Source organism: Dendrobates tinctorius, unplaced genomic scaffold, assembly GCF_039654945.1.
Source record: "Dendrobates tinctorius isolate UK_male_01 unplaced genomic scaffold, ASM3965494v1 ptg000016l, whole genome shotgun sequence".
Taxonomy (NCBI): Eukaryota; Metazoa; Chordata; class Amphibia; order Anura; family Dendrobatidae; genus Dendrobates; species Dendrobates tinctorius.
This window is the reverse complement of record NW_027361684.1, coordinates 51336131-51355361: the sequence shown is the minus strand read 5'-3', so window position 1 is coordinate 51355361 and position 19231 is coordinate 51336131. Positions and strand designations below refer to the sequence as shown.

General features: G+C 42.6%; 1 protein-coding gene across 3 annotated transcripts in view; it reads left to right on the top strand.

Annotated features, from left to right (window-relative positions):
- The window catches only part of SMS (spermine synthase), a 212805-nt gene that overhangs the window by 159624 nt on the left and 33950 nt on the right, over positions 1-19231 (top strand). For all 3 annotated transcript variants that reach the window (XM_073565837.1, XM_073565838.1, XM_073565836.1), the window contains exon 10: positions 17611-17726. In XM_073565837.1, the coding sequence (XP_073421938.1) occupies positions 17611-17726 (116 nt within the window). The remainder of the gene's footprint in view (positions 1-17610; positions 17727-19231) is intronic.

The window sequence follows — 19231 nt, the reverse complement described above, 5'->3', positions numbered from 1 at the left end:
CCGGTAATAATATGTAACTGGACTGGTGGGTAATAATGCAGTAAGAAATTCTATATGATCGGTCTGTAAGTCATAAAAAAGATGAGGAAATTTCACTCAATATGCTCAAAAATTGAATATTCATCATGCCCCCAATGAATCTACTCACTTAGTGTCAGGCTTGGAGTCACTTAAGAATTCATACTCCATAGAATCACGTTTACCACGCTGTGTGATGTAGCTGTTAGAAAAGATATATGGTGCATGAAGGGTTAAGACCCGCTACAAAATACTCCCATATCTATATGTGCTGGGATAAGGTGGGCTTACCATTGGTGGGTGGCGGCGTAGTATGCCCTGGAGAACGCGGTATCCACCGCTTGTGACCCGGGTGCCCATGGCTTATGGTGTGGATTCTAAATAGGCGGTGGGCGGGACTCCCCTGGACTGACTGGACCGCGTCACCGGAAGTGACGTTGCCGTCCATGTGAACGAGCAGACAGGGTTAGAGGAATGTAGGGGCGTGTTGTGGGAGGTGGCGCTGGAGTGCACGTCATCCCACTATGTGTAAACAAGCGTCCGTACTCTCCAGATTGTTGCACAGGGAGGGAGCTTGTAAGAGGAGGAAAATGAGGGGATATGCATATAGTATTTAATTTGAGTGAGGGCTATGTCTAAAAGAAATGGACAAGGTATATGCTTGTAGTGGAGTAATCATTAAGAACAGTATACAAATTTTACCAATATGTCATTCACTAATTAGACCAGTATTGGCGGGGGCTGCATTATAGCTTCCTGTGACTGAGGGATCAGTGACCTGTCAGCAGTCTGCATTATGAACACCTAATCGGAGCATGACATGAAGACCCCCTACAGGCCGCGCCGGAGCACGGGCAAATCATTAACTCAAAACTGAAAATAAAGATTAAAAAAGAACCACAACCAAGGTATTATTTTAATCAGAATAGCTGCGCTGACCTGACACTGTGTGTAGGTTCCTGTGCACAATCCTGCTGACAGGTTCCCTTTAATGATCATGAGAAAACTCTTTTAGCATTGTCAAGGATCGTGTAGACAATGTTCAGGTAATGGAAATCCCCTTACCTAATTAGATTGTGATAACATGTACACTACGCTACTTGGAAGAAGAATACATGTGCACAACTGGATCAGGCTCCGTCAAGCGGAAGAACTTGTGTTTACGTGGGATGTACTTTTTTTCAGGCTTAATGGGATTCCGGACCAAACAGGTCCTTTCTTCATGTCTTTATTATGTGTCCCAGGAAGACTAAATTTTGTCTTATTGATGTGATCTCTAACCAGTCCCTGGCTAGGAGGTAGCTTGCTACAACTGACATCTACCCAACAACCCCAACAACTTGGGTACATGGCCTTTTAAACTATGCCTACTCCAACCTTAGTTCCCAGACAAAGTTGAGAAATGTTTATTTCCTGCCATAATTCTTCTCATGCCCACATGCTAAGCAATCCTTTCTTTTCTCACATCAATCCAAAGAATTTTATAACTTGTGGTGAACTGAAGGAGAACAGCGTTTGCAAAATGAATGCGTACTATCTAATACGAAAGGCACAATGTTGAATGGCTGCGTCTGACTGTGTCCTGGCTAATAGTCTGTTTGTTTTCCTATAACCTTTTTATAGAAAAATACCTGGGTAAACATCATGCCTCATCCGGGACCGGTAGCGTCCTACAGAAAATGTTAACCGCTTTGATGCGTCATTTTTCTACGTTTAACACTGTAGCTATATTAAGTTGTACAATGAAAACAAACTGTCCAGAAATAAAACACTGCTGAAATAGGGCACATTACTGTCAGCGAAAACTACGCCAAGATTGTGGTGTTGGTGTTTTGTGGTTTTCAGGAAGCGGCGCTGTAGCCATTTATTCCTATTGAGTAAGATTAACTACAGTTTAGGTTTTAGCTAAAATATTTAAAGGGTTTTTCTGAAATATAATCGTGATGACATACTGTCCGTTTGACTGGTCGGTACCAAGAGACACACCACTCGTCACACCAATATGTCTACCGTAGTAGCACAATGTGTGCTGGAGATGATGTGCTGGAGCTGTGATGTCCGTGAATGGTGCCACTAAATGTCCTATCATCAGTGCGAAATCCGATAAGTATTTTTGTACCATTAATGGAGTCAGCAGAATTCCAGGTAGAAGCATGACCAGTTGCATTTCCAGAACAATAATAATGTAATGCCTCTTGACATTTGGGGATCATTTTGGAAGCTGTGACAATGTATAGAAGATCTTCCTGATGGAGCCACGCTAGGTCCTGCTTCATTGAAATTCGCATGTTTTATATTGGGGCGCACACATCTGGTTTACTGAGAAAACAGTAATTCTCTTGTCTTGCGTCCCTGCAGACCCTTCTTTCTTAGAAATATTAACCTTGTATATGATTATATGGGAAATTCCTCCCATAGCTCAGCGCGGCTCATTATTTCCAGCATGTAATTATCCCAGGCAGGATCCAGTGCTGTAATTAGGCCTAATCCAGAATAATGACGTGTATGGAACCTTGCATTTGCGCAATAAGTGCCATTATAAAGCACCACATAATATCAAGTGCAGCATCACATCCTGTAAACAGGCAATGAGTATATGGTTCGTTTATGTGTACGAAGCACATGCCTTACAGATATCGTTTTCCTCTTTTACACCATGTGGCACAAGCTGTGCAAATAACAAGTCGGGGGACAATTTTGTACAGTAAAACTCAGAAAACGGCAAATTTGAAGCTGAAACGCAAACATAAAAAGTATTTGGCCATTTCTATATTTGTACTGTAAAACTAAATGAAATACGTAAAGCGAGACAAACCATGTCTAAGGGACAGAAGGTTTCACCATCAATATTGAACTTTTTTTTTTTTTTACTTTTAAGAGCAATGACGCCTTGGAATTATCTGCCTCAGCCGGGTACGAGGGCTCGTTTCTTTAAGGATTTTAAAAGGGATCTGGATGCCTTTGTGGAAAGATGTAATATAATAAGTTACATTTAGGAAATTGCTTGAGATGGGTCGTTGATCCTGGGATTCCTTCTGTTTGCCTTAAAGACAGTTGCAGAGGATTTTTTTTTTATTTTTTATTTCTCTGATCAACATTGATGTTGATACAACTATGGTCGAAATGCAGCCTCAGTAACACATATAACAAGTTTGTATTATTACATTTTTCCTGTACAATAGCTTTAAGCTTGATTGATTGGTGAAGTTTTAGCCATGCCCTGCTAATTTCATGACGGTAACTTTGCAAAAAGGTCGTGACAGGGCTGCTTGTTGTCTCTGGTGCTTTCTTTTGTGTGTATTCTGAATGTGTTTTAAGAGGAGAGGACCTGTTATCAGGCCAAACATGGACAGTTTTTCCTCATTTTATTCCTGCCATATGGTTGCTTAGATGTGGGCCATTTTATTCTATACTAACTTTAGGGATCTTTTGCAAGGGGGTTTGACTTTCAGGGTAATAATGCAGAGAAAGTCGAACGTATGAAATATATATCTCATAGGAATCAGAAATAGTGCGAACATATAAATCCCTTAAAACGAATTATTTATTTAATACATTAAAAAACACCTATCCCAGTGAAAAAATGGTCAATGCCAAAATTAACCAGACCTAGGCTGGGATGCTACGTGGAGGTTGGCACCCTAAAAACGAGAGTTGGCGCCCCCACTCAACGTGGACTATCCCTCACTCCCCTACCAGTCCCTATTCAGACAGGAGGGAAAACAATAATCTGATAGTGCAGAAATGAAACTTCAGAGTGCCCTAAGCTCGAGCAAAACCTCAAACAATTGATATTGTCCCAATAGGGGTACATTAACCAATAAATTGCTTGTCATGTGCAGGTATGCCCATCTGATATTATAGCAATGAACATTAGAGTTGCCTCAGGCTAAAGTAGGACCCTAGGATACTATAAACGATAAAAAATCTAATACCTCCACATCATGATCATATGTGACAAACTAATATGTACAATGGACAGATAATACAAACTAACCCCTCTCAAGGGTATACTCTGAATCATAATATAATAAACAAAGTCACTTATCATGTGTAGGTCAACCCCGACGCGTTTCCCCGCCTGTAGCGGTTCATCAGAAGGAATCAATAAACGTCATATCCATATATGATACCCAGATGATGCATGATAGTACCGGTGGTCAAGAATGAGTGGATTTAAATAACCCCCATGATACAAAGCCACAAATCAGCCCCACCCATTATCAGGTGGGCAAATCACGTATGAGAAGGTAGTGATAGCCCAAATATCTCCACATGATACCGTAAATAGTAGCCGCCCTCAGCGTCAAACCATCACAACCGCCTACGATACATAGCGGGTGAGTAGAGGCCCCACGTGTGCTCCAGGATGGCGCCAGCGTCCCACGTCATCAAAACGCCTCAGATATATAACAGGTAGATGAAGCCCCGGCGTGCGCTCCACACTGGAGCGCATCCAAAATGGCGCCGGGGACTTCCGGTTTGGGCGCATCCAAAATGGCGCCGGGACTTCCGGTTTGGGAGCATCCAATATGGCGCCGGGACTTCCGGTTTGGGCGCATCCAAAATGGCGCCGGGACTTCCGGTTTCGGCAGATTTAGTTAAGCTCCAATACCAGCATTCATTTTACCCTCAGAGGGAGGGAGGCGCAAAGGGTATATGTATCAAATGGCGGGGCACAACGAAAAAGAGCAAATGGTACAGAGTATTCGAAAGTATAGAGTTTATGATTCTATCACTCATATATACTAGAATACCGTCAAGTGACTATTTATTAGGAAGACAATATTGGGGATGAAAAATTCTATATAAAGATAAACATCAGAAACAAATAATAGATATATACCGCTTTTCAATGCAGTGTATGCCTAAAAGGCATCCTCAGATATGCCCTTCAAAATAAAAAACCCCCATTAATCCAGAATACATATATATATTAGAGAACAGTCACCATATCAGGTATACTTTTTGTCCATTATATAAAGCAGGTATATGACATGCACTCATTCATCCCATCTGGGAAGAGGGACTGTAACCTGAAAATCCACTCACATTCTCTTCTCAGGATTATATTATCCAGGTTACCTCCCCTCACTTTCGGCTTTATTAGTTCAATCATAGTGAAGGAGATGTCGCTCACACAACCTTGGTGTACTAAATTCATGTGTCTTGCGACCGGGGTATCTCTCTCTTATTTTTGATTTTTGATATCCCCCAAATGCATTTGGGGGATATCAAAAATAAGAGAGATTAAGATCAGATTATTGTTTTCCCTCCTGTCTGAATAGGGACTGGTAGGGGAGTGAGGGATAGTCCACGTTGAGTGGGGGCGCCAACTCTCGTATTTAGGGTGCCAACCTCCACGGCTAGGAAGGTATCAGTGAGCCTTATAGTAGGGCTATGTAGCATCCCAGCCTAGGTCTGGTTAATTTTGGCATTGACCATTTTTTCACTGGGATAGGTGTTTTTTAATGTATTAAATAAATAATTCGTTTTAAGGGATTTGTATGTTCGTAATAATGCAGAGAAGCCTATAGACATGCCCCAGAGAATCATGCGAGCGCTAAATAAAAAGGCCCATACCTTTTGGAACCCTGTTCTGAATTTAAAAAGGGGAAAACATTGAATACTCAGTAGGGCAGCAGGAATAAAATAAGCGCAAGAACTGGCCACTTTTTAACCTGGTCACAGTTCCTTTTTCAGCTTATTGAGAGGTGGCTGGATAGTTCTATCTAGGAGCAAATTGCAAATCATAGAATGTTAGAGTTGGAAGGGACCTCCTGGGCCATCTGGTCCAACCCCCGCTCAATGCAGGATTCACTAAACCATCCCTGACAGATGTCTGTCCAGCCTCTGTTTGAAGACTTCCATTGAAGGAGAACTCCCCACCTCTCATGGCAGCCTGTTCCACTCATTGATCACCCTGACTGTCAAAAAGTTTTTTCTAATATCTAATCTGTGTCTCCTCCCATTCAGTTTCATCCCATTGCGTCTTTTGTTTCCATGTGCAAATAAGAATGATCCCTCTACTGTGTAACATCCTTTGATTTGTAGATGGCTATTAAAGGCAATCTGTCAGCAGGATTGTGCTCAGTAAGGCTACTTTCACACTAGCGTCGTGCGACGCACGTCGCAATGCGTCATTTTGAAGAAAAAAACGCATCCTGCAAAGTTGCCCGCAGGATGCGTTTTTTCTCCATAGACTTACATTAGCGACGCATTGCCACAATGCGTTGTGTTTTGGCGGCTGCAATGCACACAAATGTTACATGTACTGTAACTTTTTTGTGCGTCGTCTCCGCCATTTTCGACCGCGCATGCGCGGCCGAAACTTCACCCCCTCCTCCCCGGACATTACAATGGGGCAGCGGATGCGTTGTAAAACTGCATCCGCTGCCCCCGTTTTGCACAACTTTCACAACGTGCGACGGTACGTCGCCCCGACGCAGGGCGACGGCCGTCGCACGACGCTATTGTGAAAGTAGCCTAACCTACACACAGTGTCAGGTCAGCGACGTTAAACTGATTAAAATGATACCTTGGTTGATGAAATCCGTCTCGTAATTGTTCATTAATCTTAATTTGTAGTTTTCAGTTATTGAGATTCTTGTGCTCCGGGGCAGCATTTAGGGTAGTCTTTATGTGGTGCTCTGCTTACATATGCACGTTGATGGGCTTATGACAGGTCACTAATACTGCACTGACCTGCCACCTACTTTACATACTGCATAGAATATTGTGTGGAAAAAAATTCGCTTTCATCACACAGGCATGGAGACGGGGAAAAAAATTACCTTGATCAAAATTACGCCGGCGGCAACACACCCGTCTCTTTCAAATAGATGCTACTGCACAGGCCTTGCCATTGCTATCTTGATGGAGCCCAATTTTTTTTTTTTCTATCAAAATGGCACCGGTGGCAGTGCCAGCGCAGTAGTATCTATCGGAACTCAATAGATGCTACTGCGCAGGCACAGCTGCCATCACTATTTTGATCAAGATAATTTTTTCCTCTCCTCACAAAACTATATTATTAAATCATAAATGTACAGCACCATGGAATTAATAGTGCTATATAAATAATAAGAAATGAATGTATGCATATTATCCATTGTCTGATTCTACAGGGCTGGCGCCTGAGTGTTGAATGTAATTTTTTTTTTTCCACGCATTATTCTATTCTATGCAGTATGTAAAATAGGGGGCAAGTCAGTGAAGGATCAGTGACCTGTGATAAGCCCATACAGATGCATATGTAAGCAGAGCACCACATGAAGACCCCCCACAGGCCATCCCGAAGAACGAGAATCTCTAACTGAAAACTGCAAATAAAGATTTCCTTGTAGGACACCTTTGATAATATGAGATTGTAATTAACATTTTTACATTAAAAGTAATAAATGTATTAAAGAAAAATATAACTTTTATAATGAAAAAAATCCAATTTAGTCACAAGTTCTGAAGAATAATGTGTTACAATACCTTGATATGGTAACAAAGATCTAAGCTACATTAGTTTTCTTTAAGTAAAATAAAACACTAGTGAAATTGGCCGTGAGCTATTGCCCTTGTCATGGAAAATTATTCACTTAAATGGGTCTTCCCACACCAAAGTTCATTTTAATCAATAAATCTTGAAATAATAAGTTCAAAAACTGGATGTGTTAAAAAAATGTTCCTGTGCTGAGATAATCTTATATATGTACCCCTGCTATGCACTGTGTAATGGCTGTGTCTGACTGTGCAGGGACATGGTCTGATCACACCACATCTCCTGGGCAGGGGAGGAAGCAAAAGAGAGGATACAGACAGGACAGAATAGGATCACAGCTGATTATTTCTTGCTTAAAGACAAGCAGTGAAAGGTTTTGCCTCACAGAAACCAGCAGGGTTGATCCCATGCTGTCCTTTCTGTATACTCTTTTGCTTCTTCCCCTGCCCAGCAGCTGTGGTATGCTAAGAAAATACCCCAGCACAGTCAATACACAGTACATAGCAGCGACACATTTATAAGATTATCTCAGCACAGGAACATTTTTTTTCAACACATCTAATTGTGGAATATATTAGTCCAAGATCTATCAAATAAAATGTACTTTCTGTTTGTGGGAAAACCTCTTTAACCCCTTTCCGACAAAGGGCGTATTAGTACGCCAATGTTGGACACCCTCCCTTTGATGTGGGCTGACATGTGCCCGAAACAGCTGCGGGTGGAATTGCGATCCACCTGTGGCTATTAACCCGTTAAATACCACTGTCAAATGCTGACAGTGGCATTTAACATGCGCTTCCGGCAATTGCGCCGAAAATCCACCCATCGGTGACCCCATCCCGTGATCGCGGATCACCGATGGGTTGGCATGACAGCCAGAGGTCTCCTGGAGACCTCTATAGTTGTCAATGCCGGATTGCTATGTGCGCCATCTGGTGGTCGGCGCTCATAGCAAGTGAGGTATTCTGCTACATACAGGTGACCTGATTATCGCCTGTATGTAGCAGAGCCAATCGGGTTATGGCAGCTTCTAGTCTCCTATGGAGACTATTGAAGCATGCCAAAATTAAAAAAAAATTTTTTTAAATATTAAAAAAATATATAAAAGTTTAAATCGCCCCCTTTTCGCCCCATTCAAAATAAAAAAAAAATAAAACATGCACATAATTGCTATTGCCGTGTTCAGAATCACCCGGTCTATCAATAAAAAAAAGGATTAACCTGATTGCTAAACGGCGTAGCGAGAAAAAAAGTCAAAATGCCGGAATTACTTTTTTTGGTCGCCGGAACAGTGCGTTAAAATGCAATAACGGGCGATCAAAAGATTGTATCTGCTCCAAAATGGTATCATTAAAAACTTAATCTCTGTGCTCAAAAAGTAAGCACTCACCCAACCTGAGATCACTAAAAATGGAGACGCTACAGTTATCGGAAAATGACATTTTTTTTTTTTAGCAAAGTTTGGAATTTTTTTTCACCACTTAGATAAAAAAGAACCTAGACATGTTTGGTGTCTATGAACTTGTAATGACAGGTCAATTTTAACATTTAATGGACCTAGTAAAAAAAAGCAAAGCAAAAAACAACTGTGGGATTGCACTTTTTTTGCAGTTTCACTGCACTTGGAATTTTTTTCCCATTTTCCAGTACATGATATGTTAAAACCAATGGTGTTGTTCAAAAGTACAACTCGTCCCGCAAAAAAACAAGCCCTCACATGGGCATATTGATGGAAAAATACAAAAGTTATGGCTCTGGGAAAAAGGGGAGCAAAAAACGAAAGCACAAAACTGAAAATACCTCCGGTCATGAAGTGGTTGAGGCCTAGCTATATGTACTGGTAAGGGTACTGTCACACTTAGCGATGTACCAGCGATCCCGACCAGCGATATGACGCGGTCAGGATCGCTGGTACATCGCTAAGTGGTCGCTAGTGAGCTGCCACATAGGCAGATCTCACTAGCGACATCGCAGGGGACGGGGGTCGCTACTTACCTGTCACACCAGGCGATCCTGCGTCCTCCCGCCCGGCTCCACGCGTCGCTCATCGTCACAGCAGGAAGCGCCACAGGAAGCTGACGACGAGAAACAGTCCTGGACGTTCTCGCGCGATCAGCGATAACCAGCGGGGGAGCGGGTTGTAGGTAAGTATCAGACACAGCGATATCGCTAGCAATATCGCTATAACGTCACTAGTTATAGCGATATTGCTAGCGATATCTCTTAGTGTGACATGCCCTTAACTGTTAAACATGTTCCTGGAAACGCTCATGTAAAAATGCTGATGATCAGCCAACAAACATTTGCAAGATGCTCCTTCATTAGCTGATTGCATTGTTTGAATAGGGCATGTACTGTAGAAATGAAAGCTATATGGAGGCAGAACAATCACATTAATGATCATTCTGTCCCCATACAGTTTTTTTTTATAACTGTAAATTTTTATTGAAGTTTTATCAGTTTTTGACAAATGAACATATATCAGGACAAACTTTTACAATACAAAAAGAAGAAATAAGAAAAATAACATTGATTCTCCAACCAAAATATAACATAAGCATAAACAATTTATCTTACGTATAACCTTAAATATATGGACATAAAGACTGGACACACACCACAGGGAAGGAGAAAGAGCAAGCTCCAAAAAAGGGGGGATCAAGAGTTTGGGTATTGCCTCATTCAGTTCTCTGAGCCCAAAAGTAATCCCATGGAGCCCAAACCTAATCGAAATGCTCCACACTCGCATTTAGAATCGCCGTCATATTCCATCCTTAACTCTATATATTAAGTGAAAGTGTGACGGCGGGAAGATCTGCTTCCATTTGAGGGCGATTGGCCACCTAGCCGCTGTGAGAATGTGTAGTATCAATTTAGCTGACTTTTTCCCCATCCCTTTAGGAGTAAGATTTGAGGTATATATGGTCAGATCCAGCCCTACTTCAGCATAAAGAACCTTAGAAATCAACAATCTCACCTTCCTCCAAAACTTCTCAATCCCCGGACACAACCAGAAAATACGTTACAGCGTGCCCAGATTGAACCACAACGCCAACACACGTTTGGTATTAAGGGGTTCAGTCTGTGAAGGAGGTCAGGAGTGTGATATGAGAACATTAGTATCTTGTACTGGTTTTCCTTATAAAGGGTGCAAATAGAAGACTTAGCCGTGTTTTCCTAGATGATATGTCAGCTTTGAGGTGAAAGTTCCTCCCACTTGCACATGTAGGAATGTTTTCATTGCCGGCCCTTTTGGAGAGTACACAGAATTTTATATATTTCTGATAATAAACCTTTGGTCGACGACCCGCTCCTTCAAATCCTTTCAAAGTCCGTTCATAGGGAGACACCCGAAGAACCTAAAAAGGGAAAAGGCAAAATGTTTAATCTGTAAGTACTGATAGAATTCTTTATTAGTCATAAAAAAACTTAAGGTACTGTCACACTTAGCGATGTACCAGCGATCCTGACCAGTGATCTGACGTGGCAGATCTCACCAGCGACATAGCGGGGGTCGCTACTTACCTGTCAGACGGGGCAATCCTGACGTCCTCCCGCCCGCATCCACGCGTCGCTCGTCGTTACAGCAGGAAGCTGACGACGAGAAACGGTCCTGGACGTTCTCGCGCGATCAGCGATAACCAGCGGGGGAGCAGTCGAAGGTAAGTATCAGACATAGTGATATCGCTAGCAATATCGCTATAACGTCACAAAAACCAGTGACGTTATAGCGATATTGCTAGCGATATTGCTTAGTGTGACAGGCCCTTTAGACTTAATGTCATCGAATGTGAGAAGCTCCAGCGTATCCCCGTCTACCATATCTGGAAATCTTAACAAGCCCACCAAGGGTGGGCCATTGCATGATCAAGGCTGCTGGGCAGCAGGGGTTGAAATATAAATGAAATCATAGGTGAGTTATGGGAGGTTAAACCAACCTTCCTCATAGAGGAGAGCCAGACCTCCCTTGTAAACTGAATTGGACCCAATAGAGGCTCTGGGGTTACAATGGTCCTATTTAACCATAGTAGTGAATTCTTATGAATTGGCGCCAACCACAATTTCTCTATTTCTGTCTACTTAATTATATGCCCAAAACGAAGCCCATGAAGGGATTATATGAAGGTTACCTGCGGTTACCTGCCCAATAGTATTTAATAATATCAGTGACCGATAGACCCCTCCTGTGATTTAGGGGATACGAGGACAAGCTTAGAAATCTGATGTAATCTATCACTCCAAATGAACCTCATCATAGCTTCCTGAAGAGACTTAAGATCACTCATGGGCACCCTAACTGGCAAGGTCTCAAAATAAAGCAGTTTAGGAAGGAGGGACATCTTAAGAGAGGAAATCCAGCCAATTAGTGAAAGTGAGAGCGGTTTCCATTTATCCATCAACCTCTTTAAGTCGTTCAGAAGTTGTAGAAAATTGGAGTTATATAAATTGCCATAAGAGGAAGATAGGTTAACCCCCAGATATTTGATAGTCTCAGCTTTCCATCTGAATTTAAAATTTAGTTTTAAATTATCCAGTACATCGGGGGGTATTTAGTGGGAGAGACTCTGTTTTTGAAGTGTTCAGCTTATACCACAATAAATCCTCGTAAATTTTAAGATCTTCCATTGGGTTAGGCAGTGTAATATGTAGATTGGTCAGTTTCAAAAGGACATCATCCTGAAATAAGGAAATGCTAAACATCTTGTCGCAGACCTTTACCCCTGTTATATTTAGATTTTTCCTGATCATTGCCGCCAGAGGCTCTATACACAAAACATATAATATAGGCGATAAAGGCAGCTCTGGCGGGTCCCATTAGATATTTTAAATATAGCGAGAGGTATTAAAAGGAAGCTTAATAGAGGTGAGCTATACAATATTCCAATAGCTTTCGTAAAAGTACCCAAAAAGCCAGAAACCTTCAGTGTCTCAAATAGTACCAATTAAGACGATCGAATGCCTTTTCTGCATCTAAAGTTAATATAAAAGACTGTAATTTTCTTTTATTACCAACATCTATTGGGTCTATCGCCCTTCTAGTGTTGTGTCCCCTTGCCGGTTAGGGATGAGACCCACCTGATCCTTATTGATAAGTTGCGGAAGCCACCAGTTCAGTCTATTAGCCAATAAACGGGTGAGTATTTTTAAATCAGAATTTAACAATGCTATTGGACGATTGTTTGAGCAATCCGAAGGATCCTTCCCTGGTTTTGGGATAAGAACCAAATAAGAATGTGCTAGTGTATCTGGCATGGGGGAGTCCTCAAGAAAAGAGTTATAGTTTGACCATATGAGGAGATAGTTCCTCCGCAAAGGTTTTATAGTACAGGTATGTCAGCCCATCTGGCCCCAGAGATTTACCCAAGTAGAGGTCCTTCAAGAAGTGCAGAACCTCCTCCCATGTCACAATCTGAGAGTCGACAAAGCAAGTCAAACAAGAAGTTAGTCCTAATTAATTTTCTAAAGTCTCGCCAGTTTGATCAGATTTTGTAATGGGGTTTACCATTTTTAGAGAGTCTATCAAATTGTTACGAGAAAGGGATATTAAAGTCCCCACCCACCAGCAAAGCTTCTGGCAAAAGTTTTTGAATCAAAGAAAAAACCTTTCTCAGAAATTTGATCTGACCTGATTTTGGGGCATATAAATTAAATAGAATGATATGCCTGCCCCTCAAAGAAGCCTACAATATGACATATCTACCCTCAGAGTCAATGTGTGATTGGTTCACTTGTAGGGGACAACCTGATGAAATTAAGATGACCACTCCTCCTCTCTTATTATTTGAGAACGCAGAATGAGACAGGGGAAAGGAGTTTAAGGCGAACCCTAAAGAGCCTGTTTTATCATAGTGAGTCTCTTGAAGGAAGGCAATATCGGCCTTTTGGGACTTCAGCTCCTGTATGGCAAGCTTCTTCTTTCTAGAGGCGTTAAGTCCCTTGACGTTTAATGATATTACACGTGTCATTTGGGATTGTATGGTGTACTCACATGCATATGATCACCAGTAACCAACACCACTCCCACCTCCCTCCAGATATAGTACCAGACCCTCTCCCCCAAGATTTTCTGCAAGTGGAGATCCGGATGTTGCAAATGGGTGATTGGAAGGGGAGGAAACAATAGGTAGGGGAGGAGACAAGGACAAAGAAGAACATAAAGAGAAAAAACATACAATATTAGTAAATAAAACACCATATTTCCCAGAAATAGGAAGCCTGGTCCGTGCCTAACCTTGTGGAAAATGTCAAACCCACAAGGTTAATAACAAAAGAAGCACAGCAGCCACAGAAAAAATTCTCAGGGAGATTCAGCCCAACACCTAATCCACAAAAGGGGGAAATAATAAAAGAACAATCCCCTGTCAAAGGGCCAACCAGAGCTCCCCCAGGCACATATCATTATTAATTAGCGGATGACACTCTTAAAGAGAGTGAAAAGCGGTACGGCTATTAAACTTTTATGAAATACTATAGAAATGAGCCTGCACTGGCTAATACTTTAAAGAAACTTAATCAGTTTTCAAAGCCAAGTTTTGTGCTCTTTAGAAGAGAAAATGCGAAAAACAGTAAGAAAAGTTATGTCCAAGAAATCAATAAAGGCCCATTGTTCCCTTCTTCCCTCCCCGGCTACTCAGACAATCCTTCTTTCTTTTCTGGATCCAAACTGGAGGTGGAGGCAGACCTGCAGGGACAGGATGTCCCAATCTGAAATCTTGGGGACCTAGAGTTCTAATTTCTCACAAAAGGATGGCAGATCCTCCAGGGAGCGCAGAGTCGCCAAATACCTTCAGGCTGTTGAAGCAAAGGGAAAACCCCACCTATAGGGACTTTTGAGATCTTTCAAGATGGACAGCAAAGGCCGAAAGAGTCTCCTCTTTTCAAAGCTATACGAGATAGGTCCGAGAGTAATTGAATGGCAGTGTCCTGGTACATAATCTCCTTCAGGGACCTGGCCTTCACCATAATCCTCTCCTTAATTTCAAAGTCATGAAGACAGCAAATTAATGTCTCTTGGGAAAGGTGAGGCTCCTTTTAGGCTGTAAGGCCTGGTGTGCTGAGTCAAATTTAAGGGGGAGTGCAGACTGGATCGCCCAAGATAGAGGTGACGATTTCTTGCAAAATTAGCTTAACTTTTTCCTGGCCATCCAATTCTGGGACTCCCCTCACTCTCTTACATCTCCTACCGCTGTTGTCCTAGTCCTCTAATTGAACCTGCAGATCTCTGACCACTTTCTCCTGCATAATAGATGTATGGTGCAAATCAGCCATATGGGATATGGATTCATTATGCTCTCCTTCCAAGGAGTCAATTTTGCCTGCCAAAAGCTGCAGGTCCTGTTTCACACAGGTGATTTCTGATCTGCATGTGTCTTTGACCTCCGTTATTAATGCTTTGAAATCCTCTTTTGATGGGAAAAGAGAGAAAAACTTCAGCCACTGTGGGGGAAGATGATCGTCCAGAAGGTCACCTTCTCCATCAGAGGACCCCTCTAAATAATCTCTCCCATCCTCAGTACAGATGTTACTACAGCTTCATTTAGGAGGACCTTTGAGGGAGAGAGACCTCTTTTTTCCCTGAATGCCAGTCCCCTCCATAAGGAACACCATGTGAGTTATCTGTAGTATGGACGCTTTAGCTGGAACCTGATCAGGTGAGGGAGGAAAATGGCTTCTCCCTAGTGCTTGCTGCAAACCGCCAAGATCAGCAGCATGTTGGCCAGGAGAAACTGGCTCTTGTATTAATCCAGCAGGAGAACACAGCTCTGGGGCATCATTTACATGTGGTGCTACCTCCATATCCCTTGGGGGCCCAGCGTCTGCATGACCCGAAGGCCTATCGCCAACCCCCCGGGTATCGGCATCAGCGTCCTCCGCCTGCTCCTGAGGCGCTTCCTCCGCGAGGCAAGATGGCACCCGGACTCCAGCGGCGCCCTGCTCCCGGAGGAGGAAGGCATCCAGGACTGTCACGGGACCAGCAGACGCCGCTTTAGGAACCCATCTGGGGATCAATTGAAGCACCGGTGCAGGGTGCTATTACTGTAACGCTAGTGTACCCGGTGGGAGCTCTGCATCCGCACAACCATTCACACTGGCATCCGTACACGACCCCCTCCCCCGTACAGTTTTATCGGCAGTGAGCAAATGTTGATTAATATGTACATGATCATTTGGTGCTCGTTAATAGGCAGATGTTGGCCCATTTCAATATACTTCTTATGCAACAGTATAATGCTCAGATTATGTGGAGCCATAATACGGAGTTCTATGTGGCTCTTTTGTATCTGTTTTTTTCTTACAGGCTCCATGCGGCTTTATACTGGATGCATCTGCATTGAATACACTACTTCATATATATTTGCTGACACATACTGACACACCCACCAGGGCCATGGGATACTCGGAACCGGGTCGGACAGTTCTTTGGGGAAGTCACGGGGCTGTGACCCTACTCCGTGGCCTTGGCTGTGCCGTAAAATGGGGAATATATATATGGGATTTAACGTGACGCCACCTGTGGTGTTCGGCAACAGATGTCCGACACTGCTAAAGGAGACGGCTGCGGCTGATGGTGACGCAGATGGGATGGTTCTGCTTCCCACAGGTGGAGCTGGGCCCCAGGACTACCAGTTTTGTTTATGTCAGGCTTCGTGTACCTTGTGGTGCAGTACTCGGGACGCAAGAGATCACTGGTTGATAGTACAGACCGGGGCACTGGTAACAGATCGTGATTGAGAGCCGGGCAGTCTGGAAGCAATTTTGGATACACCTGGCCAGGTAGGTATGGAGCCCTTCCTTCTGCGCTGTCCTCCCTTTCTCCTTGCTGCCTAACAGCTCATCCTCCTGCTTCTAACTGTCACTCTCTGTTTTCAAAAAACAAACCGTTGCTCACATGGCAGGCAGCTTGAGCCTATCACAGGTGCCGCTCCTTTATGTCGGCTCCAGGCTCTGGTATGCTGCTGTGTCGACGGATATTAGTTCAGGCCAGGAGATCTGCAGTCCACTCCATTCATCCACTCAATGCCGACTTTTATTCCCCATTGACTTGTATTGGGGTCGGGTTTCGGACGAAACTCCGACTTTTTTTGCCCTAGTCGGACCAGTTTCATCTGAAACAAATTTTGTTTCATGAAACCCGATCCGACTAAAGTCGCTCAACTCTAGTTGGGACTTCAGTACCCGCACAACCACGGACTCCGGTATCCGATTCCTAGCGCTCAGCTCTGTGGCGAGTTTAATCACAGCTCCACTCCTCAGGTTCTGCTCGACTTCTCTCCTACTGACACCTGGTACGGGGACCACTCCTTGCTTCCAGGCATGACATTACTCCCTGTGAGGGAGGCAATGCCACTGTGGCAACCAGAATTCTGGGGTGCCACATTACTTTTCCCGTCAAAGGCATTCACAAAGAAACAATGACGCTGCTGTGACACACGTCTCTCAATAATATATAACTCTCTTCCCAAGAGTATTGTAAGTGGTGCTCTACTTCTGAAAGATGCACATTAAGTTTTCTTCAGTAAGATGTAGGTAAAAAGTGATGTATTCAAAATTCTGCATCCATTGTAGTTGGACACAGGATGGAAGCCTTATACCTTGTGTCTCTGTATTCCATCTCATGACCAAGTACAACGAATAAGTAATTTTGGATATGTCAGTGGCACTCTTTTTACCAAAGTCTTATTAAAGAATTCATGCTTCTTGATGATTGAGAGAACACTATCTTGGCATGAATTATTACAAATTGCCAAATTCAGCATATGTGCTGGTTATAATATGAATACAGCGTGAGAGTGGTCTTTGATACTATAAGTCAACCAATTGTGGACAAGTCAAGTATTTGACCTACACAAGTAATTCAATAATTGCATAAAGAATCTTGTACATCAGAGAGTTTTCTGCCTAAATAATCGAAAGGTTGTTTCCTAAACCTTCACGGGTTAACTGAACTCAGGTTTAATGCTTAGTGCAGACTTCCAGACAGTTCCTATGATAAATGGCAAGTTCCTATTTTCCTTTAGAAGCCTTCACAAGGTCATAATTTTTAATGCTTGTCAATAAGCTTATAATTCACCTTTACTTTCGTCTTCTTCCTCCCACAGGGAAACTGTGTAAACCTGACTGAGGCTCTGAGACTCTATGAAGAACAGCTGAACAAGCTTTATTGCCCTGTGGAATTCTCAAAGGAGACCGTGTGCGTTCCCTCCTACATGGAGCTGTATCCTTTGTAAATGACGTTAATATTGCTGCTGGGGAAGAAGGGCTATTCTAAAAAAAAATAGCAGTCCTTTGTGATAGTACAGACATTCTTTATTAGTTAGGTTTTATTAGTCATATTAATAAGCTAATCAGGATACTTCTGTATCTACTTCATGTATTCCAATTTTATATACTCAGAGGTCAACCCACATCATGGCCCATCTGTCCACCCTGATATTATTGATATTGGTGACGAGGATGCATAAGATATTTATTAAAAGCTATAGCAGTTAAGAAATGTGTACTGCTTAGGCCTCTTTCACACTTCAGTTTTTTTTGCATCAGTTATAATCCGCCAAAAAGGCAGACAAGCGGATCCGTTCTCAACTGATGTGAACGGATGGCACAGGATCCGTTTTTGGACGGATTCTGAAAATGAGGAAATTTAAAGGAATCGCAGAGAGAGAGAGAGAGATTTTTTTTTGTCCGGCAACTAGACAGATTTTGGGGTTAATTCAGTGTCTGGAGGATCCGCCGGACAAAAAAATGTTGCAAGCTCCGTTTGGAAATCTTTGAGGATGTTGACGGACACTAACATTGTGGCGGATCCTCAAAAAAACGGATGCAACGGACGGCAATCAGTGAGGATCCGCCAATAATGAAAGTCAATGGGGAAAAAAACGGATCCGCAAAGAAATATGGCGGATCCGTTTTTTTTCAAAATTGGCGGATCTTGACTGATTGTCAAAAACGGAAGTGTGAAAGAGGCCTTACCAGACCAAGCTCAATGACCTCTACATGCTGTACAAAGTATATGGACAGTGCTTAAAGAGCACCTGTCACCAGGCCAAAAGTGATCAGTTTTTGCTGTTATTTGTTACTGATGTTCCCCGGAGTATTTCGGTTTTGTTTTCTTAAAATCAGCTAGACTGTTCTAGAAACATGAGCAATTTTATTTAATGCTAATTCTTATGGTCTTCACCAAGGGGGCATGGCTCACAGGATTCTCTGGGGGGAGGGGTGTTTTTAAGCTGCTCTGAATTATTACCATGTGAGCTATGCCCCCTTAGAATAGACCATAAAAATGATATTGAAAGAAATTTGGGGATACTCAGGAGAGCAGCAACATTATTATAAGCGTGAAAACTGTCCACTTTTGACCTGGTAACAAGTTCTCTTTAAAAATTAATGGGCCATCCTCATACCCCTTTATACTTTCTCTATCACCTCCCTATGCTCTATCGTCCTAAGGATATATGGGTAAGGGTTAATTAAAGCAGACAACTGTTTGGGAGAACTTTCATACTGTAGTATTGTAACACTGGAGCAGAGGAACATATTTAAGGAGGAAGCTTCTTAAATAATTGGCGCATCTTTAGTTTGTATGTAGATTTCTGATACCTATTTAGTCCAATTTCGGATGTACAGTCATCCAATTTCGGATGTACAGTCATGGCCAAAAGTATTGACACCCCTGCAATTCTGTCAGATAATATTCAGTTTCTTCCTGAAAATGATTGCAAA